Source organism: Carettochelys insculpta, chromosome 6 (genome assembly GCF_033958435.1).
Source record: "Carettochelys insculpta isolate YL-2023 chromosome 6, ASM3395843v1, whole genome shotgun sequence".
In the NCBI taxonomy this organism is placed as follows: domain Eukaryota; kingdom Metazoa; phylum Chordata; order Testudines; family Carettochelyidae; genus Carettochelys; species Carettochelys insculpta.
The window spans coordinates 117,811,979-117,833,549 of record NC_134142.1 but is presented as its reverse complement, the minus strand read 5'-3'; the positions used below and the strand labels follow the sequence as shown (position 1 = coordinate 117,833,549).

Genomic DNA, 21,571 nt, shown 5'->3' with positions numbered 1-21,571 from the left:
TGCGAAAACTCAACCCACGCACAAGTCGGGGGTCTACTGTACAGAACAGAGAGAGGATCTGGGTGGATGAGTGGAGGGGATGTCCTGGCTGGATCCCAACTACAAACATGGGGCCCATAATGGCATAGGCTGTGACCATCACGTCTGACATCCCTCCACCTGTCTGTTCTCCCCTACACTGCTCAGCCAAGTCCCCTTCCCTGCCCCACAGTCTCTGCCAGGTCCTGCAGGCGGCCCTGGTGTGTGTGACCTGGTGCTGGGTGAAGCAGCCCAACTGAGAGAAGCATTTGCCATAGTCAGAACAGCTGTACGGGTGCTCCCCGGTGCACGTGCACTGGTGCACTTTCAGGTTGCATCTCTATGCAGTGCTCTTGCGCAGTGGAGGTAGTGGTGCGGCTGCTGCCCAGTGGGCGTGCGCTGAGGCAGGCTCAGGCTTGATCTCCATGGAAGGCTCTTGCCGCGGTGGGGGCGGTGGTGCATGCTCCCTGGCGTGCACGCCCGGCTGCTGTCTCAGACATGAGATCTGTGCAAAGCCATTGTTGCAGGAAGCACAGCGGTGCAGCCACTCCCCAGTTTGCACGTGCTGGTGCAGTCTCAGGCTAGAGCGAAAAGCAAAGTCTTGCCACACTCAGAGCAGTGGTATGGACGTTCCCCAGTGTGCACACGCTGGTGTGTTCTCAGGCCTATTTTGAGTGCAACTTCCCTGCCTCCACTCCCGCCTGGAACGGTGCAACCCCAGCGCTGGGGCCACTCTAGTGCTAGCTAGTCCCAGACACCCTAGCTCCAGCCCCACCCAGCAGGTTTCCTGGAAGGGGAGCAGCCTACTTGCGTGGGCTGGGACCAGGTAGCAACATCAGGAGGGGGCCTTAGGGCAGAGTGGACAGGGCCCTATGGGGCTGTTTGTGGAGGCACAGCCTTCCTCGGCCTGAGACACACACTGCCCATGGATTTGGGCTCCAGCTTCCAGCCGCTGGAGCTCGTTCTACCTTTCGCCACTGAATTAGAGACCCTTTTACAGTGAATCTTTCTCCCTGTGGTGAGAAGCTGGGCTGGGGTGGGCAGTAATAAGCCACCTGTCTAAGACAAAGCCCCAAATCTCCAGACCGTCCCTCTAAAATCGGGACACCTGGTCACTCCCCTAGTTGGGCCCTGTAATGGAGCCCCTCCATCTCCTTTTTGATAAGCAAAACTTCTGGAGCTGTCAAGTCTCATGCTCCCTGGTGCTTTTTCCACTTGGCAAATGGCATTTGCGACTGTTCTCGGTAGCCGCTCCAACTGCACTCAGTACCCTGCCCACCCGCACACTGACTAGGCCTTGTCCCCACTTGCTTCCTGGAACCCATTGAGGCACTCAGATGACAACACTGATACCCTTTTGTGAGTTATTCCGGCACCTGGGACATCCCTGCCGTCAATGGGGTGGGGTTGGGGGGCCTCTCAGACCAACACCCCTGAGAACAAGTGTCTCTGTTTCACCTGCTGCTACCCAAGCAACTTGCCCTTCTGATTTTGGGGGAACTCAGGGTGAGCTTGAGCTGTTACTTTGAGCTTTTCTCTGTAACTGTGCGGGCAAGAAGCTTACTTTCATTCCGAATGCACGCTGCAGTTCCCTTGTTTCCCGGAGATGGGGCTTGAAGTGAAACATCAGTTACTACAGGACTTGTAATCACACCCTGAGCATTCCCAAAAGATTCAATGAGAGGGAGGTCTTGGGGCTGAAGGGTTCAATGATTTTGCTTCCCTCTCACCCTGAGCTCTGCACTTTTTACCCAGCCCCTCCACAGCAGCTGACTGCTCCCCAGGTGCAGCCTCTCAGCTCCTCTGTTTCACACCCCGCCCACGCCCCTCTGCTCATCCTACAAAGCCTGGTCCCACAACCTCTCCAGCTATGAGAAGGGGCTGCTGGGCAGGGCTTCTTCTTTAGTTTTTTCAGCTATGGGGTTGCTGGGCTGGGGGTATTTTGTGGGTTTAGGGCTGCTCTGGGCCCTGGGGCCAACCCTGGGGCAGGGGGACTTCCGCAGGGTCAGTTTCTTTGTCTTGCAGCATAGGTATGAGTATGACTGTGGAGACTATGGGATGCAGCTGCTGGTCTTTCCCAGCCAGGGCCACACTGTCCGCTTCAAAGTTGTGGGTAAGTAGTTATCTAGTTTCTTGCTTAGGAAAGCAAAGAAGGCCTAGCTGTACTGGAGGCTGTTATGGGGGCTGTCAGGGGAGCAGCACTATGTGACAGAACTCTCTTTCTCTTCCCAGACTTCCTATTTTAGTGCTTCTTGGTGGCCTGGCCGTTCCCCTTCCCTGGAAGAGCTCCCCTGGGTTCAGAAATCCCTTACAATAGACCCTCTGGCTAGCAAAATTGCTCTTTACAACAGCCTCATTGCCCTCTGCCCCATGTTCTTTTACACTTTCCCTCCAGCATAGCTCCATCTTTAGGCGCTTAAAAGCAGCAAAGAGCATTGGAGTATCCCAAGCTTGTCTGTTGCTCAGTCCTCAGAGCTCCAGACCCCTGAATCCTGTGCCATCCACGGGCTACTGCTTCACTGTCCCACACATCTGTGCAATGGCCTCTTTATCTGTGCAATCCAGGGCTTTGGCTGGCAGCCAGGCTTGATAAATGAAAGCAGTTGTGTGCCTTTTGAGCTGCTTGTGACCATGCCAAAGCTCTGATCAAACCAGCTGAAGGATGTGATGCCATACCACTGGGGCTGCCAACATGGCTACTTCCTTACCTGTGGCTCTCCACAGATGAGTTTGGGACACCCTTTGAAGTTTCCAACTGCTCCATTTGTCTCCATTGGATCACATCTGGTGAGCAAGGAGCGGTGATCTTCTCAGCTGGCTACAATGGCTGCCATGTGCAGAAGAAGGTGAGGAGGCTGGCACACCTTGCCCCAGTGCACCTGAGCGACTACAGAACCTGCAGTCAGATTCACACCTGCTATTGCAGCAGCCTGGGACAGTGGGCATGGATACATTCTGGGTGCTCCTGACAATAGGATGGACTGGGGTAACTGCCCCAAATGCCATGCTTTGGAGTGGGCCTTATGTTCAGGAGGGTTTAGGATCTAGCTGCAGATGCCAGGCCTGCCAACTGATATGCTCTGTCCCACTGGCTCCCAGGATCCCTTGGGAGAGGGTGGAAGGCAGGGTGGGCATTTGGGTGGAAAGATGGGGAGGGCTGGTGCTGTGTCACTTAATGCTGTGGGTGCCAGGACACCTGCTAACCTCCCAGGCTGCTGTGGACCCTGCATCCTCCTGAAGCACAAAGCCCCCAGATTGTAGAGGGTAGGGCAGGTGTCCTAGCTCATCCTACAGATGGGACAGCTCTTGTAGGAAAAACAAAGGCTGATGCTCTATTGGAGCAAGGCCCATGGTGCCCATACTCCATATAACTGACTACCTATGGAGTGGGGGTAGGGGAGTGCCTCTGAGTGACACCTATAGATAATCACTCAGGATTGTGCCATAACAGAGTAATTGGTGCATCTTCACTGCAGCATGGCCGTAGCCACCTGAGGGTCCGAGTGGAGGAACTGCAGAGCACTGGGACCATCGCTGCCATCCATGATGTGAACATGATCTGCCCCAAGCCCACTGAGCATGACTTCTCCCCAGAGGAGACCATGCCCGTGGTGCCGCGGCGTGGCCTGGTGCGCCCAGGGCCCGTGGTGCCGCGGCGTGGCCTGGTGCGCCCGGGGCCCGTAGGTGGGTCTGGTCAGTGTAACTTCCTACGAGCTCCTTAATGGGACCTGTTCCTTGTCTCTAGGCCCGCCAGTGGGGTGGGCATGGGGGTTACTGGGGTCTGGCAATTCAGAAGGGTGCTGAGCTCTCTGCTGCCACCACTACTGTGCAGCAGCTGGTGCTCTAGGCCTTTAAAGCCCTACCGGTGCTCAGCACAGCATGCCCTGGGCAGTGCTGAGGACTGCCTGGGGGCAGCTAGTCCCTGCCCCACCCAGTGGTGTAGAGCTGAGGGCTCCCAACTTGCCAAGGGGCCCAGCCAGTCTGTTGGGCCCACTGCTTGTCAGCTTCCCCCAGATGTCATTTGGGGGTGGGGGGGGGGGGAATGGTGTGGCTCTTTCCCCCGTGGGTAGGTAAGGGGCGGGAGAGAACGGTGGCTGTGGTGTGAGGGTCCTGGGATGACTGGGGATCTGGAATGGAGGGCTATTGGTGGGGGTGCAGCAGGTGGCTTGGCAACTGGAGCAGTGGCACGCACAAGTAACTGATCTCAAAGGATTATGGAAAGAACCTACTGTGACCCCTAACTTCATTCCCCTTTATCTTCCTGCCCTCCCCCTCATGGCCTAGGTGCCCATCTCACACCAGAGCAGTGCCGCGTGCTGGCTGGGAAGATCCCCTGTGCAGAAGCCCAAGGCCATGCTGCTTGTTCCCAGGCTGGCTGCTGTTATGATGAGACTGACCCAATTACCCCCTGCTACTATGGCAACACAGGTAGGAGACCTGCCCTCATGGTGTTGGCTCACAAGGCCCTGGGCTCTGGCTTGAAGCCTGGTACTGCACTCTCTGGCCAGGTCTATGCTCCCACTTCACTGTGCTGCAATTATCCCACTTGGGAATGAACCTGATACCTCCCTCACACCTGAGCACTTCAAGTTATGGCGTTGTAAAGCACCAGTGAGCTACACCTTCTTGCCATGGCTTATGTGGCAGGTTGGAAGAGTTCTAGCTTGGTGGTGTGTTAAGGGCAGCCTTAACCTGCAATGAGAGGGGTGACCCCTGACTAATGTGGTCAACAAGGCTGGCCATCAGCTGATGCTCTAAGACTTCTTCCAGTGGAAATGCCTGCCATGTACCCATTACTCAGGGTTGTGGTTAGTGCCAACTGATGCCAGACTGGGTTTTCCAGAGCATGGTCTTGCTTCTCTGACCTTGATGTTTCTCGGAGAAAGCAGCCAGGGAGTATAGCCTGGCATCCACAGACTGTAGGGTGAGAATCCTACATGAGGCATCTGGTACCTGATCAGCAGAAGAACACAGTTCTCCAGCTCCAGGGGGCTGACTTGTGGCTTAGCATGGCCCAGAACCTGTTTCCAGAACTCTGCTGTACCTTGACAATACAAGCTGCTGCTCTACAAGGCATGTGAAATACTAATGTGTATCTTAACAATACCTATATTAAACCAGGGTGGGATCAAGGATTCATGGTCTAGATCTGTTACCTAATGTCCTATGTACTTGGCCTGTTCCCTTATGTTGCAGTCACTGTTCAGTGCCTCATGGATGGTCACTTCATTCTGGTGGTCTCCAGGGACATGTCTGACCACCCCATAATTCTGGACAGTGTCCGGCTGGCCTATGCCCAAACTGGGTGTGAGCCTATCCAGAAGACAGAGGCTTTTGTGATCTTCCGCTTTCCCCTCATGCAGTGTGGCACCACTGCTCAGGTGAGAACATGCCCCTGGGGAGCCAGGCTAAGTGCTCTGCCCAGGGTCTTAGTCCCCAACTCACCTCCTGTCTCCTCTGCCAGGTCACTGGGGACAAACTGACCTATGAGAACCAACTGATCTCTGGCATAGACATCCGGACTGGGCCAGATGGCTCCATCACCCGGGACAGCACCTTCATGTAAGTTTGACCCGCCCTTGAAGCGTGGGGCAGGCAGTGGAGAGTACTCTAGTGTCCTCTTTCCCCTTCAGATGTGGGGGTAAGTTGCATCAACTACATGAACTTGCCCAGATCCAGGAAGACCTCATCTTGCCCAGTGAGGGAACTGAGTTTCCATCAGTTCCCCACTACAGCAGCCTTGCCTGGCCAGGAGGCTTCCCAAGCACCTTACATATTGCAGCTGCCTTCTGAACAGAGCTTGAGAAGCTGCTGGTTTTTGGGTGGGGTGGGGAGGGGGAAGATTATGTGCTGTTTACACCTACCTAACAGGATATAGAAACTGCTGCCATCAGTATTACTGAGATTGACTCCCTTGGTTGCAAGCTAATAAGGTCCTGTCAGATTCAGCATTAGTGGAATCTCTGAATTCCTTGAACATCAGTGCCCTATTTTCCTCCTTGCAGCCTCCATGCTCGCTGCATCTTCAATGCCAGTGACTTCCTGCCAGTGCAGGTTGAGGTCTTTCTGCCCCCCACACCTGCTCCAGTTGCCCAGGCAGGACCCCTCCACCTTGAGCTGCGTATGGCCACAGGTAGGCAGCCCCTTCTACCCCAGGGCAGAGATCCCAGCTGCTGAAGGGCCATAGGCATCTCGGCTCTGCTTTCCTCTGGTCCTCTTCCCCCCCACACAGACCTGAGCTACAGATCCTACCTCTCGGAGTCAGACTACCCTGTGGTGAAGGTGCTCAGGGATCCTGTCTACGTGGAAGTTCGCATCCTGCACAGAACAGACCCATCTCTGGCTCTAGTCCTGCACCAGTGCTGGGCCACACCAAGCACTAACCCCCTGGAGCAGCCACAGTGGCCCATCCTGGTGGATGGGTGAGTGAGGTGCAAGAATCCTAGTGAGTATTGGTAGAGGAGAGAACAGTGCTTGGTCACAACTGAAGTGTCCCTCTTGCCCTCAGGTGCCCATTCCTGGGAGACAACTACAGAACCCAGCTTGTGCCCATGGGCCCTGCCTCATCCGACCTGCCCTTCCCAACACACCACCAGCGCTTTGTCCTTTCCACCTTTGCCTTTGTGGACTTGACCTCCCAGATGGCCCTTGATGGAATGGTAAGGGTGACTTGATTCTACTCTGATCCTGTCCCCTCTGTAATCTGCTCATTGAGAGGCCCTAGCCAAGAGCAGGGACATCAGCTTAAGTCACTCCCACTTGTGGAGTGACTTAAGCCTGTCCTGTACCCTTCTCCACCAGCATCAAGGTGGGAGAACTGGTTCCTTTAGGTCTGGCACAGTATTGTCATGATAACTGCTCTAATGAAACTGATACAGGCTACATGTGAACAGTGGCTAGCTGGGAGTGTCTGCCTCTCAGACTTCTAATGTCCTAGTTCCAGCTACCTAATAACATTGCCCAGGATCCCTCCTGTTGGGAGAGAAGACCCACTTCTATTGATGGGGTGCTAATTTCCATAGCACTGCTACACCAAGATACATGTCTGGTACCTTCACTAGGCACCTAACCTGCTGCCCTTTTCTGGATGAGATCTCTTTGGGTAAGCATCTTCCCAATATCGGGGTCAAGCAAAGAAGACCAACCCTACTGCAGCTAAACAAGCTCTCCATTTTAAGCCAGGCTGACAGCAGCTATCTCCTTGGCTGACAAATGCCCTCTCCAGATACTACCTATGTGCAGGGAAGCTGGCTCAGCTACTCAATAACCCTCTATTTTCACTTCTGTGGATTTCAGGTGTTCCTCTTCTGTAGTGCCTCTGCCTGCCACCCTTCCCAGCTGGAACTCTGCAGGCCCAGCTGCTCGTCAGGGGCTGCTAGAAGTAAGTCTCCCAGGGCTTCCACTGTGTACCACTGGCAAGGTGTCTCATTCTTGTGGGCTTGATAGCAGCCAACCCCACTGCTCCAAACAAATACTGGAGGACATCATGGGGCATGTCACTTAAACCTCTAACTGCAGTGACTCCTAACGGGATGTCCAAGTTCCCATTCACCTACATGACTAGCTAGATGCCTCCCAATCCAGATGCAAGTGCCCAGACTAGATGGTACGTCTACTTGGTAACTGCACCCTTCCTGTGGAAGAACTGTAATGGGTTACTGGGTTCCCCTAGAGCAGACATCTAACGTGGGCTTAAAATTGCCTGATCCCAACCACCAATGTCTGACTCAAGCACCTATTCTGCCCAGAAGTCACTATCTGGGCAGGTGAGCCTACAGTGGACTTGGCAAATACTGCACCTTCCACCTAGCATGGGAGTGCTCTGCAGAATTCCCTACCTCTCTCCTTCCTATCTTTCAGGAGGCCGCCGGTTTCCTCATACTGGCAATGGGACAGGTGAGCCCCAGGACCTAGTGAGTTCTCCTGGCCCTCTGATCTTCCAGGAGAGTCCTGGGCCTCGTGGTGAGCAAGTCTCTGAGAACTCAGGTGAGTTGTCCTGCCAGCGATGGCAAACTGCCTTGCTTAGGCCAAACCTACACTAGGAAACAATCTCCCATATAATCCTAGCTACAGCAATTGTCAGAATTGGCTTCCCTGAAATAGACTTACTAGCTATCCTCACTGGGGGAAGGTGGAGGGGAGTTTCTCCCTCTGAACTCCCTTACTCCTTGCAAGATGCAAGGAACACAGGGGTCTATGCCAATCTGATGGGAGGCACAATTAACCTTACCAGACATGCAAAATCCTCTTCCAGGGCTTGACTCTAAGTGGATAGTGAGGTAATGTAGATCTTCAGGCTACTAAGGGTATCTTCCTCTAATATGGGTTCTACTCCATGTGGCCCCTGGGTATGTACAGTATGAGCTGAGTGATCATCTTAATACATAAGCTGTGACTGCAGGTTTTCTTCTGCTCCTGGGATTGAAAGGGTACAATTCCCCTTACCATAAGGAGTGGGGAAATAACTCATCATTCAAAGCAATGCAGAGTCCCTGAAGTCCTTCATTGACAAGCCAGGGAGATGGAGCAGCAGGGTGTAGTGTAAGCAGTATCAATGCTGCCCTCCAGTGGAAACCCTGCAAAGAACAGAAGTCTCCCACCTTAAGATGAGTGGTGACATAATGCTGATGCTGTCTTGGGCCAGACCCCTGTTAATGGGTAGTAACAGTAGGGTGGCATTACCCAGTCCTGCCTCTACTTGCATGTGCACACCCCGTATTAACATTCTCCTCCTCCCACAGGCCCTGGCTCCAGTCTGGTCCAGTCTGTGCTTCTAGCTGTGGTCTCTCTGATTGTGACCTCCCTCCTTGTTGTGGCTCTGCTCTGCAGGAGAAGGGGCAAGGTGATGAGATCCCCAAGTCTCCAGGGTTAGTGACTTTACTGTCAAAGGTGGAAAATTAAAAATGAATGAACAGCACAAACATTGCGTGGTGGACTTTGTCCAGAGGGAGGCTGGAGCTGGCAGCTTGTCTGTGTGAGCTCTGCCAGGGGCCTCTTCCCTGAATGGGATTTGCACTGGGCAGGGGCAGCTGGAGCATCTGGCGTAGCCATCTTTTGTCTGTCTTTCTCCCTAGTTCTAGGCTGGAAACTACCCCTCCCTGGGTGTGTCGGACTCCAGCTATCCTTGGGTGGGTTTAAATCCAAATCCACTGAGCATGGAGCTAAGGCAGCTGAGGCTTGGCAACCTCTGGAAGACAGGGCCTGGGAGGCCAAATCTGAGTCAGACTGGGCTTTGATACTCGGCAGCTAGCAGAGGAGGCATCCAGCCTGCAGGCCCCCCACAGACTAGGGAAGGGAACATCTTCTGGGTCAGGGGCCTATTGACCCACTAATCTGTCAATGATGTGGCCCCTAACTGAGACATCAATGCCCAGACCCAGGGGTTGGGGGTGGGGCTGAACCTCAAGGCTTTCTTGAGGTTAATGCTTCTGGGGGCCCAAGGGGAAACCAAAAATGGAGGTGTTGTGTTGGATGGGAGCTGGTGGGGAGCAGATGTGGGGTCTACAAGGGTGCAGGAGTAGGCTGATCTGGGTGGGTTTGTGGGGTGCGGGGGTGGGGTACTACCTCTACATGCTGCTGCCCTCTTCCCCCACAGGAGAAGCAGCAGCAGAGCATTGGCTCTGCTGTTGTCAGTGACCCCTACTACATTCTTGCACCATCTGGGGCTTTTCCTACTCATCTCTCTCCTTCCCCTCCTCCTCCCCCTCCCCCCCCCCCCCCCCCCCAAAGCTATCAGGTGAGATGCAGGGTAGATATGGCTTCTTTGTGTTTTAAAGAATGGGCCTTTCCAGCCTGGACAAAATGACACTGGGAGGCAGGGGGATGTCATAGTCTATAAAATCATGAGTGGTGTGGAGAGTTATTTACTTGTTCCCACATCAGACCTAGAGCTCACCAAAGGAAGCCACCTGGGCCCAATGGGCCTGTGGAACTCCTTGTCAGGCTTTAGTCAAAAGAACTAAAATCAGGGGGTAGGAATAGCATCCCTAGCCTCCCTATCAGAGGCTGGACAGGGGTGAGAGGGCTTACATATGGATTCCCTGTTCTGGTCACTCCTACAGCATGCAACATGGGCCTCTCCAGGTAGACAGGACCTGGGGTGAGACCTTTGGCCACACCGGGTCACACCATTAAGCACTGCAGTGAGCACCAGTGACTGGGGTTTAGGACTAAACCTGTGTGGTGCTCGTGCTTCCAACTGAGGGGCTTCTGTCATCTTCTCATTATTGGGGCAGGAGCCTTAAGCCTTTGCTGTAATAGCTTCAGCTTGAAGATTATGGACTCAAGCCTTCTGTAGGCCCACCCAGGGACAGTTCTATTGCAAGGGACAGCTGGGCACAGGGCCAGGAGGTAGATGTGGCTGAGGAAAACCAAGAACAGAGTAGCACTACTTTGCTACTGGAAGGGGGTGAGATTAGGCCTGCCCAGTGCTAAGGCTGTTTCCCAGCCTAGTGGCAGTAGCCACTGGACGCAGGGACCACCACACTAGCAAGAGGCACAGCAGTCATGGTTGAACGGTGCCAGCAGAGCTTCAAGGGAAGTTTGCCAGTTACCTCTCACCTGCCAGCACCAGCTGGGCTCAGGGCAGGGGCTTTTAACTCCCCATTCTCTGTGCCCACCTTGCTCATGCTTTGCTTCCATCCCTGTGCCTGTCAGTGACAAGGGGGAAGACGGCTGGAAAGAGCAGGGGAGATGGGAACCAAGACAGAGCCCAAAGGGTAGCACAGTGTGGAGTCCAGGGCTTTTTTTACCCAAAAGCTCCCTAGCTGCAGCCTCTACTTATCTGGTTCACTCTTCCCCCCCCACCCCACCCAACCTCACTGGGCTGTGAGTACCTGGTGGACTTAGTGCTGCTCTGGCCTCTGCAGTAGGGGGACTGCTACAGGGTCAGTTTCTCTAGCTTGCAGCAGGGGTACTAAGGCCATGGGATGCAGCTGGCCTTTCCTAGCCAGGGCAGCAGCCCACACTTCAAAGTTGGGGGTAAGTAGCTGTCTGGCTACTTAAAGCAAAGAAACCTCCTGCATGCCTGGCCACACAAGGCTCTCTTGCATGGTTAAGGGCTCCCTGGAAACCTTACAGGGTGTGACCATGTTCTTCCCTCCATAAGCTACCTCCCTCAGTGCTGCCAGGTGCCCTTGCTGTAACCCTTCTGAGGCTCCAGGCTGCCTGGGGAGAGGTGAGTGCTCTCCATGCTGAGGTGCTTCTCTCTAGCCCTTTCCCTTACTGCATCAACCATGCCTCTTACCTGACTGCAGGGTAATGTCAGCCCAATAGCAGTGGGTAACCATCCCAAACCTTTGGGACTTGGCCTCCTGTACTGCTTTGCTCAAGGGACTGTCACATTCTAGACTGCTATGCAGGGGTGTCACTGCCTGCTCTCTAAGCTAGGTGCTAGCAGGCACTGTGGCCTAAGCAGTTCTAGCTCAGCAGCTTTGTTGCCTTCCAGCCAGAGTCTTTGAGAAGTCAGGGCATCTGGGGCTTAGGAACTGCTTAGCTGCCTTTTGAGAGGGTCCCTGAGCTACACAAATGCTTACAGGGCTGAGGACAGACTCACTCAGAAAAGGGGCAGGTTGAGAGCTGCCCAGGATGTAGGTGACTGAGATCTAATAGCTTCTGTGCAGGGGCCACCACCAGTAAAACATGCTTCCAGCTGTTGGCACTCTGCTAATCAGCTGGGTGGCACCTGAATCTCCCTTAACCACCCTCGTGCTCAGCTTACAGGGAACACTGGTCTCTAGGGAAAGCTTGCTGTGGGCCCTCTTTGAGAGAGGGAGGGTCAGGGAGGCAGTGGCCTGCTGCCTTTCCTGCACCAGAGAAGGCTGAAGGCAGCTCCAGGCTAAGCTGGCTATACAGAAGCACATAATACTGTACAGAGCTAGCAGAAGGCATAGTGTGATGCTGGACTGTGCTAGAGAATTCTGGCCTGCAGGATATGGGATTCTTGTAAAGCATTAACCCTGCAACCATCTGAGAAGTCTAAGGTATGCTTCTGGAGAAACTGAGGCTGATGGCCCATTCAGACAGGGCCTCCCTTTGACAAATCCCTTTCACCCACCATGCAAATGCCCTAGTTCAACTTTTCTGTTCAAAGTGCAAGAAAACTCCCTTCTGTGGATGTGGGAAGGGGCCTGATCTGGGGCTTCAGAACAAGGACTTGAGCTTCAGCTCTACTCCCACCCCTGCTGTGACCTCACTAAACATAGGAGTGCAATCCACTCTGCAGAGAACTGATGCAGATTCATATTCTTAAATGACTTGGAGTGAGTACATGAAAAATCTCAAGAGCCTGTCCCTAACCAGCCACAGCAAGTTCAGTGCAACTGCTGCTGTCACCCCAACCTCAGATAGGGCTGATCAATTTCACAGATTGATGGGTCAGGCTGACCTGCTGCAAGTTCCCCACCTCCTCCTGTCACTGCTCCTCAGCACTGGCCACAAGAAGGATGGGGATAGCATGTCCTGCCTGTGAGCAAGGCCCAGGAGTTCTTCCCCCCTCTCCCTGTTCTGCCCCGCAGCTCATCAGGCAGGAGGAACACAGAATTCCCACACACTTCACCATTCTTTATTTTTGTAATGAAACTAGAGCGCTGCTTACAAAAAAAATGCATATTTCCCCATCCCCCTTGTCTCTCCCATTCCTACCCCCCCTCCAGGCCAGCCTCTCCTTGGCAGCTGTCCATCAGTGGATGGGTTTGGTTCCATTGTGATTGTTACAATCACAGAACAAAGTCTAAGCTGGAAAGACAAACACAAAACTGGAAAAAACAAAGCCTTTGAGTTCAGGGAAGGAGGTGCACAAAAGTGGCCTCTTCCTGATACCTCAAAGTAAAGCAATGACACCCCCCACCCCTGTTTCCCTCCCCCCCCCCCCAGTAATTGCAATGCTACAGTGGACACAGCCCATTCCCCATATCATGGGAAAAGAGGCTACAGACTGTAGAATTTCAGGCTCCTGTCCATGCCTGTGGAAGCGATGAATTTCGCATGGTGGCCAAAGGCCACGCCTGTGGTCAGGCCACTGTGCTCTGTGGGGAGAGACAGGAGGTGGTTAGGGGAGAGACACTGCAGGCTTCACTTGCAACTCATCCTACCAGATCATCCTCCCCTCCACCCCAGGCCCACATCATGCAGGTCTCTCCCTGAGACCCACTTGCTCGCCTGCTCCATGACCCCAGCACTGGCCTGCTGGCTTCTTCCAGCTGAGCACCTCACCTGTGAAGTGGAGGATCTCTGTCCACTGCTTGCAGATGTAGATCTGGACGTCCGTGCCGCCCAGAGCCAAATAGGTACCACTCTGGTCGAATATGAGGGACTTCACCTACAAAGACAGAGATCTAGGACAAGGGCACAACGCCGAGGGACACTCTGCTCACCGCCCCAGGAGATACCCCCCTCCCACTCATACACCAGACACTTGTTTCTCAGCAGACAACCCTCCTGCCCTGCACACTCAGCTACCCCCACCCAATCCTCCTTTCCAGAAGGGGAACCCCCTCCTACACACTCTCACACACACCTCTCCCCACATCAGGGAGTTGGCCTACTTGGACGCGGATGCACAACAGGACAGGGAGAAGAGTTTCCCCCAAAGTCACACCCTCCTCTGCCGGATTGTGACGGGAGGATGAAGCTGGCAGAGCAAGAACGGGGCTTGATGGGGCAGGGGAGTCGCATGCACCTCAAAGTTGTTGTCCAGCTGCAGCGTCTTGAAGTTTTTGAGCTTGCGCAGATCCCAGAGTTTGACAGAGGAGTCATCAGCGGCCGTGGCCAGGTAGTATCCGTTCTCAGAGAATGCAATGCTGGTGATGGGCCCAGAGTGCCCTGGGAAGTTGGCCACGTTGGTGCGTTCCTGAGACAGACAGAGAGTTGGTTGCCAGTCGCTAGCAAGCAAGCACCAGGCCAAGCCTAGGCCAGCTGGGAAAAGACAAGGGGCTGCAGGTAGGCTGGCGCTTGCCTTCCCATGAAGAGAGTCACAGAAGCATTCTCCACACCCCATACAACCAGACTCTGCCTAAAGAGTGATTCTCCCCAGAGAAGCAACCCAGCTATGGCACAGTCCCCTCTGAGAAAGACTCTACACAGCATCAGAGAAGACCCAGAGTGGAAGACATGGGTGATATCCATACTCCGCCCACCACTCAAACTCCACCTACTCAGCACACCAAAACGAGGCTGGCAAGCTATCCATAGCAAAATCGCACTTCTCTTCTCTTGCGTGCTTCAGCTAGCGCAGTTAATGCTAATGTAGAGCACCATTACATTTCAGAGCTATCATCATCAGGCAGAATGGGGCACTTTACCCCCACCACTCAGGCAGCCACTGTTGCATTACCTGCACACCAGTGATGTGAGGAATGGTTGATGTTACAAGCTCAGAGGTAGAGATGTTTTTCTTTAAATGAAGGCAAAAATCCTAGCGGGCGAGGGAGGAGGCCCTAGCCTGCCTGACAGCCCCATGCTCTATAAAACATACAGGGACCAGAGTGAGATCTGAGCATGCTCCTAGCCATGGGTGCGTCTACACTAGAAACTAACTTTGAAGTTAACTTCTAAGTTAGGCGTTACTTTGAAGTAGCCAGTAGAGTCTACACACATTTTCCCTTACTTTGACGTTAACTTCAAAGTAAAGGAGCCCAGCTTCGAAGTCCTTATTTCACTCCTGGAGTAAGTTTAACTTCGAAGTAGGGTGTGTGGAGACGCTCAACTTCAAAGTCTGTTACTTCCAAGTTGTACTTCCAAGTCAGTAACTTTGAAACTATTTTTGCAGTGTAGACACAGCCCACGAGACTGGACATGCCACTGTGTAAGAGATCCTAGCATCCTCCAGCACCACACATGAAGCTGTTGGGCACGCCCTACCTTCAAGTCCCAGATCTTGATTTGAGAGTCCATAGTCCCCGTCCCAAAAATGAGCCCATCTGGGTGGAACTGAGCACAGGTGAGAGCTGTGGAGACAGACAAACAGGTTCAGGGAGACAGCCAGGATCGCATCTCACTTAGGAAACAGGAGAACACAACAGAAAGGAAGGCCCACTCTCAGCCTTCTCCACCACCCGGTTCCCCAAGGCCTTGTGTGACACACAATACAGCCCTTCCTGCAGCTTCTTCCCCAGGACAAATACAGAAAAACTAGCAAAAAATATTCTTCTAACACTGTTCTTTCAAAAGAACCTACTCAAGTGTCACAGAAAGCTACTCTTTCTCTGATTTTGACAGCGGACACCTCTTGAGCTGCACAGTGGATTAACGTGCACGAAGAACATACAATCCAAACTTAATAGTATCACGTTCTATGAGCCACTTCTGAAACCAATGCTCTTAAGAAGCTTCTCACCTTATACTCTAGAAAATCAGCCAGCTAAAATTCAATGGAGCACAAAGACCCCAAGAGCCAGGGATCCCCGATAATGAACCCTTACCACAGCCAGAGGTTTCATCCGTGACCTTGGTTAGCACACGGCCCGTCTGGATATCAGAGAAAGCCCAGTACTGAAAGAGAGGACAAGGTGCAAGTGAATCCCACAGCTGCCCGTCCTTTGCTGCCTTCTGCTTGCCCCCTTTGCTGACTGAGATGAGCTCCATCAACATGGGGGCAGGGTTGGGTGATCCAGGTCTCACCTGGTCATCAGAGGAGCTTAGGAGATAGTCGCCTGTAGCATGCAGACTCAGCCCTGTCACAGCGCTCTCATGGGCCCGGACAACCTGCACGCAAGTGGAACTTGGGACCGACCAGATCCGGATAGTGGCATCGGGAGAAGCAGAGAACACCAGCTCCTAGTTGGGAAGGGAGAAACACGCTTGGTAGTCAGAACATCAACATGGGCAGGGAGGGGTTAATGTGCCTGTCACTGGCGAAAACCTTCACCTTGCCGTTCAGGAACATGTGGACCAAACTAGGATGTGAATCTGGAGATACCACAGAAGTGGGGCCAGAATCCTGTCCCCTGGAACAGTTCACCCATAAGGGAGAGAGGAGTTGGCCCTGTCCCTTACCTGGGACGGATGGAACACTACGCTGGTGACCTTCTTGGCGTGCCCTTTCAGAGTCGCCAGGATCTGCTCTGAGCTCTTGTCGAAGACGATGACGTTTTTATCTGCCCCGCCTAAAACACAAACAAGGAGGGATGGGGCCCACAGTTCAGCAGCCACTCCCCTGCAACTGAGGGGCATTCTCAATCCTCTACCCCACCCCCACCAGCCTGCAGGCAGAAGAGAAGGTGTACCCAGCCAGTGGGGAGACTTTTGACTCATAACCGTGCCCAGTAGCAAACAGCAGCAGCAGATCCCAGAGGCCACCATCCCTGCCAGCCCCGTGACAGAAGCGAGCGCCGTGGCAGCTGCCTTACCAGTGAGGATCTTGTTGGTATCGGAAGGACAGAGGTCCAGAGCAAGGATCCCCGGGATGCTGGCACTGTGCAGGCCCTGTGCACAAAGGAGGGCATCAGACGGAACCACCGCTGAGCAGGAAGAGCCCCTTGAGGCTGGTGCAGACTCCCTAATCACTCAGGGCTGTTCCCACCCAGGCCTGCTCCACATTCTGCTATCCCACCCCTGCTCCCTGCCAGGCCTGCAAATCAGCTCCACTTATTAGCAGTAGTGCTGGTGGCCAACAAGGGGAGAAACAGGAAGGAGGCGGCTCAGGATTCAGGTGCTGGGTTAACAGCCCACCTGCTGAGAGGAGATTCCAGTGCCTCAGCAGACCAAGAGGAAGAAAACAGTGACTGTTCCCTAGCAGCAGAGCACCCACTGCCACTCCAGGGTGAGGACAAAGCACGCCCAGCTTCTGAAGAGCAGCACAGCCCCATGTAGCTGGGTAAGGAACCATGTCATCGTGGGAAGGCCTGACTGAGCATTCACTGACATCACCAAACTGAGACCCCAAGTTATTTTTGTGCCCCCTGCAGCAAAGAACTCACCACATGTGAGGCCACCTGCCGGTACTTGCTGAGCTCCTCTGGCTTCACCAGCTCCTCTGGAACCGTCTTGCCTCTCTGCAGCCCAGAGAGTAACCAAAGAGAAATGACCATCCTTCCCAGAAGCACCAAACGCCCTCTCTTCTCATCCCCGCCCCAGGGACCAGAAAGATTCCCCCAGACAGAGACCTCTAAAACCACCCGTCTTACCTCCCCCACCCAACGGAGAGCCCCTTCCCCCAAGATTCTATCTCCGCTGCAGGGAAGGAAGAGGCTCTGGGGAGCTGAGACCCACCTTTTTACGCTCCGTGGTCAGCACCGTGGCTTTGTCTTGAAGCTGAAAAACAAGAGAATGAACTCAGGACCTCTGACATGCTCAATGAGAAGACTGGCATGGGGGCAGCTGTGTGCCTGCCTGCACCACGCAGGCACGAGGCAGATGGAAAAGGAGTGACTGCACAAGGAGCAGGAATGTTGGCCCATGAGGAGAGTCGCTCCTGCAGGGAGTGAAGGGTGAATCTGGTACAGAGGACTTCTTACCTTCTGGATGATCTCGGGGGTCATGCCCACCAGCTCTCCCAGATCCATCGGCTCGCCAGCACCCTGAATTGGGGAAAGAAGAGGCCCATGAGTGTAGCTGCAGGAGACAGTGTACAGGAAGGATGCACACAGGCACAGCTATGTGGGAGGGACTCACCGCGATGTTGGGCTGAGAAGATGGCACAGCCTGGGGGACGATGAGGCCAGCCTGGGGTTTCAGAGTCGCCAAGGCTGCAGAGACACAAACAGCAGCTCGGAGAGTTGAAACAGGAGCCAGCTGCAGACTCACAGCAGCAGCAGCAGCACAGAGGTTTTGTTACAGTTCCCTTTTCCCTTAAGCACTGACTCCTGCCTACTCCAGAGGTATAAGCTCCACCCCTCCCCACCCACTCCGAGGGTGCTAGAATTAGAATCTCCTCGGCCTGTCCCCATGGTGCTGCAGCCTTGTCCCCAGGCAGCGCCCAATCCGCGATTTACCTTCTCTGGCAGCGGTGACCTCTTTGGTGAGACGGGCAATGACACGGCAGGCAGCGTCGTGCTGGTACAGAGCGTGCGACAACTCCTGGCGAGTGGTCTGCAGCTGCTGGCGGAGTGTGAAGCTGTGCAGCATGACAGCATCCTGCGGAGGGATGAGGTGAGGTAGCCTGCCAGGCTCACTGAGCTCTGTCGGTACCAGCTCAGCAAGCTCCGCCCACCTGGGTAAGCAGAGTGGATAGGTCCTCCCACCCAACCTCTGTGAGCAGCCCACCACCCGCTCCCATTCAGAGAACCCTGGTCTCACTGCTGCCCCAGTGCCCACCCCAGCATCTCCTCATGGGGACACTTACCCACTCGTCCTGAAGGGCTTTCAGAATGGCTGGGATGCTGGTGGCTGAGGGTGGCTTGGGTCGGATTGGGTGGGCAACTGTGAATGAGGCACATGGGTGTGTTAGCCGCAGCAGTGAGGAGTGACTCCCTGTCTGGTCTCTTGCATCTCTACTTCTTCACCACCCCCAAACACACCCGTCCACCCACACCTTCATTCAGACCCGTATGCGCTTTCGTTTCATCCTGTGCTTTACACCTACAACAGCCACCGGTGAAAGAGTTTCATTAGGCAATGAGGATGAGGGTGTATCTTGGCAGTCATCACAGGGTGACTGCCAAGGATTGTGGCCAATACCAGGTACAGCGGAGACCTTACATCCCTGTGAAGCATCTCTTGAGACAGTGTGAGCTGTCAAGGGGAAGGAGAAGAACAGAAATCCCCCAATAGCTTACTCCATTTGACAAGTCCTTTCAGAAGCTGCCGGAAGTGAGAGGATTTGGGACCTACACAAGGCAAACCCAGCTCACTCCAGCAAGAGAGGAGGAGGAGGAGGCAGCATTCAAGAAGGCTGAAGACATATCAAGGTAAAAAATCATCTGCAAAAAGGAGCCAGAAGAGAGTCAGACTCCTTGGGGGAAGAAAGATGCTGCACTTGGTGAGAGTGAGGCACCAAATGGACCTGCCTTCTCAGGAAATTTTGGACTTGTCTGAGGGGTCAGAGAATTATGGGAAAATGTTAAAGATTTTGGATGTAGGTGGTTAAACTCAATATTGATTCACACTTTTATAAGGATTTCCCAACCCTGTCTGGGATGGTCAGACCATCCTGGCCCCCCAGGCAATTGCTTGGTGAGCTAACGGTTAGTCAGAAGACCAAGTCATGGTAGTGATGGGCTGCCCAGCTCTCTGGGGCTCATGAGACTCTGCCAGGTCACCCCTCTAGTCGTGCTCCCCTCCACTTGATACCTTTGATGTCAATCAGCTGCTCTTCAGACAGCGGCTGGTTGTTTACTGGGTCGGTCCCATTTTCTGCGATGTACTTTTCAATCAGCCTTCGCTCATAAACATGGTTAGAGACTGGAGATACGCAAGGGTGCTCTGGGACCTCATTTGAAACTGCAAAGAGACAGAGATGGCAGGTATGACAAGTAGACAAACAACAGAGCCTAAATCCCTGCACACAGCCCTTGCTTAACAGAGGACAGAGAAGCCCCAAAACAAAGGTAACAGACACGGATCAATCTTTTCTACAGTTGCTACATGTATAGCACTCTTGCCATGTTGTCTTTAGTATTTTTTAATATACATGCGCTATTGTCTTCACATCCTAATTTGTTTTTATTGACTTCAATTTCTGTGTTCTATCCTTTTATCCCAGGTCTGCATTCTAATAATATCCTTGAGTGTTACACATTTACCTTTCAAACAGCAACTCAAGTCTCCTCATTAACTGCCTGATCTGCCCCTGAGGGAATCTAACTTAACTATAAACACCATGGCTATTCTTCTGTACTGTTACTTGTAATCTGTAGCAGCAACTAACACGGCTACCCCTCTAATACTTGTAATCTGTAGCGTAGGCTGCAAAAATCAAGTCTGATTTCTGTATCACAAGTTGTCAGATGTACACAGACTAGTGTTTGTACAGAAGAAAAGTGAGAAACACTGGGAGGTTTAATTGACATGGTTCATGTGGATAAGAAAAATGTGCTACCCTGGAAAGCTCTCAGAACTGATTTCACACAAGAACTGGTAGGCGTTCAGGACCACTGAAACTGCCTGCAAACTTCCACACAAACATCTAAAATGTGCTTTTCAGATTTCAGCTCCAGTGATTCCCTTTCACATGCGTATTTATTTATTGACATTGCATCTGAGGAAGCACGTCTTTGGCCATGATATGTTCCAAAATATCTGTTAGTCTAGAAGGTACCACAGGAATTCTTGTTGTTTTTGTGGATACAGACTAACACAGCTACCCCACTGATAACTTTCTTTACCGAACAGCAGAGGGGTTAAGGTGCCCAACTACAATGTCAGAGGCTGTGGGTTTGAGTCCCACTTGACCTCTCCTCCTCAAAAGGCCACCTCCAATCCACCCAGCTGCAAAAGGACCGGCCCCACCGCTGTGCAGCTATGAAACTCCCCTCTGGCCCGGCACCACCCCAGTGAGCTGGGGGACGGGGTGTCCACCTCTCCAAACAGGCACGGCTCCTCTCTGCGGAGCCACCCGGGGCGCGGGGCGGCCGCAGATGCAGACTTGGCGCCCGCGGGTCACTGGCTCGGCAGCGGAGGCTGTTCAGGGGACCCCGGAGCCGGGAGGGGAGGGGAGGGGAGAGGAGAGGATCTCCTCGATGCGGCGCTGGGCGCACAACACCCCGCGGAGGAAGGGGGGGATCGGGAGGGGCCTTGCCCCCTCCTCCGGCCAGTCACTCACTCGAGCAGATCAGAGACATGGCGGAGCCTCCCTACGGGTCCGGTTCCCCTTCCGGGTCCCAGACTCCGCTTCCGGGAGATGTCCCGACCGAGACCGGTCCCGTGCCGCGTCCACTCGCTCACGCGGGGCCGCAGCGCGCGCGGGAGACTCCGCAGTCCCGCCCCCGCCGGAAACGGAACTCCTCCCGGCATGCCTCAGGGGAGGGCAGCTCGGGAACTTCCGGCTGCTCCTCGGGCGTTTCCGGAGGGGGGAGGTGCTCCCCGCCAAGAACCCCCTCCCCTAGCAGGCACCTCTTCGTTCCCGGAACACACCTCCCACAATGCACTGGGCGGGCACTTCCTCTGCCGCCGTGACTACAATTCCCAGCGGCCACGGCGCTTGGTGCCGGATTTGAATTTTGCTGCGTGTTCCTGTCGCGCTCTTGCCAGCTGCTGAGCAGAGCTCCCCCCCTAACTCCCCCGCCCCCCGCACACAGGCAGGCTCAGGCCGCCCTGCCCCCCCCGCGCCCCGTGAGCTGCCAGACAGGCTAGGTTACCCCACCCCCGCCGCCCCGTCTCCCCACTCCGCGCAGCCAGATAGGCCCAGGCCACCCTGAGGGCCCCCCATGCCCCTCGCGAGCAGCCACACTGGCTAGGTTACCCCCCACCACCGTGGGCTGCCACACAGGCTAGGTTACCCCCACCGCGAAGCCAGACGGGCCCAGGCAGCTCTGCTACCCCCCCCCACCCCAGGAGCTGACAGACAGTCCGGGTTACCCTCCCCCCACGAGCTGCTAGGCAGGCCCAGCCCCGCAGTGCTCTGGGCTGCCCTCCTCTTGCTGCGTGCTACGCTGGGGCTGTGCAGCACAGCGTCAGG

General features: G+C 54.3%; 2 protein-coding genes across 2 annotated transcripts; one reads left to right on the top strand and one right to left on the bottom strand.

Annotated features, from left to right (window-relative positions):
• Positions 1-1,935: 1,935 nt before the first annotated feature.
• ZP1 (zona pellucida glycoprotein 1) lies at positions 1,936-9,098 on the top strand. Its single transcript, XM_074998559.1, has 13 exons — positions 1,936-2,131; positions 2,743-2,864; positions 3,495-3,702; positions 4,303-4,446; positions 5,215-5,399; positions 5,483-5,580; positions 6,024-6,151; positions 6,251-6,440; positions 6,527-6,677; positions 7,315-7,399; positions 7,879-8,004; positions 8,760-8,860; positions 9,093-9,098. The coding sequence occupies exons 1-13, from the start codon at positions 1,936-1,938 to the stop codon at positions 9,096-9,098; spliced, it is 1,740 nt and encodes a 579-aa protein (XP_074854660.1).
• Positions 9,099-12,875: 3,777 nt separating this feature from the next.
• Positions 12,876-20,897, bottom strand: PRPF19 (pre-mRNA processing factor 19). Its single transcript, XM_074996015.1, has 16 exons — positions 20,717-20,897; positions 19,246-19,395; positions 18,299-18,375; positions 17,949-18,090; positions 17,629-17,702; positions 17,472-17,534; positions 17,227-17,268; positions 16,935-17,009; positions 16,365-16,440; positions 16,012-16,121; positions 15,637-15,792; positions 15,438-15,507; positions 14,878-14,963; positions 13,697-13,867; positions 13,231-13,336; positions 12,876-13,043 (listed from the first exon to the last, which is right to left on the bottom strand). The coding sequence occupies exons 1-16, from the start codon at positions 20,733-20,735 to the stop codon at positions 12,946-12,948; spliced, it is 1,515 nt and encodes a 504-aa protein (XP_074852116.1). The 5' UTR covers positions 20,736-20,897; the 3' UTR covers positions 12,876-12,945.
• Positions 20,898-21,571: the final 674 nt, after the last annotated feature.

Coding starts and splice junctions, on each gene's coding strand:
- PRPF19 (XM_074996015.1), bottom strand. Junction 18,091..18,298: donor AAGCCCTTCAGGACGAGTGG/GTAAGTGTCCCC, acceptor ATCCCTCCGCAG/GATGCTGTCATGCTGCACAG. Junction 15,793..16,011: donor TAGTGTTCCATCCGTCCCAG/GTAAGGGACAGG, acceptor CTTCCCAACTAG/GAGCTGGTGTTCTCTGCTTC.
- ZP1 (XM_074998559.1), top strand. CDS start 1,936: ATGGGGTTGCTGGGCTGGGGGTATTTTGTGGGTTTAGGGCTGCTCTGG. Junction 5,400..5,482: donor AGTGTGGCACCACTGCTCAG/GTGAGAACATGC, acceptor CTCCTCTGCCAG/GTCACTGGGGACAAACTGAC. Junction 7,400..7,878: donor CTCGTCAGGGGCTGCTAGAA/GTAAGTCTCCCA, acceptor CCTATCTTTCAG/GAGGCCGCCGGTTTCCTCAT.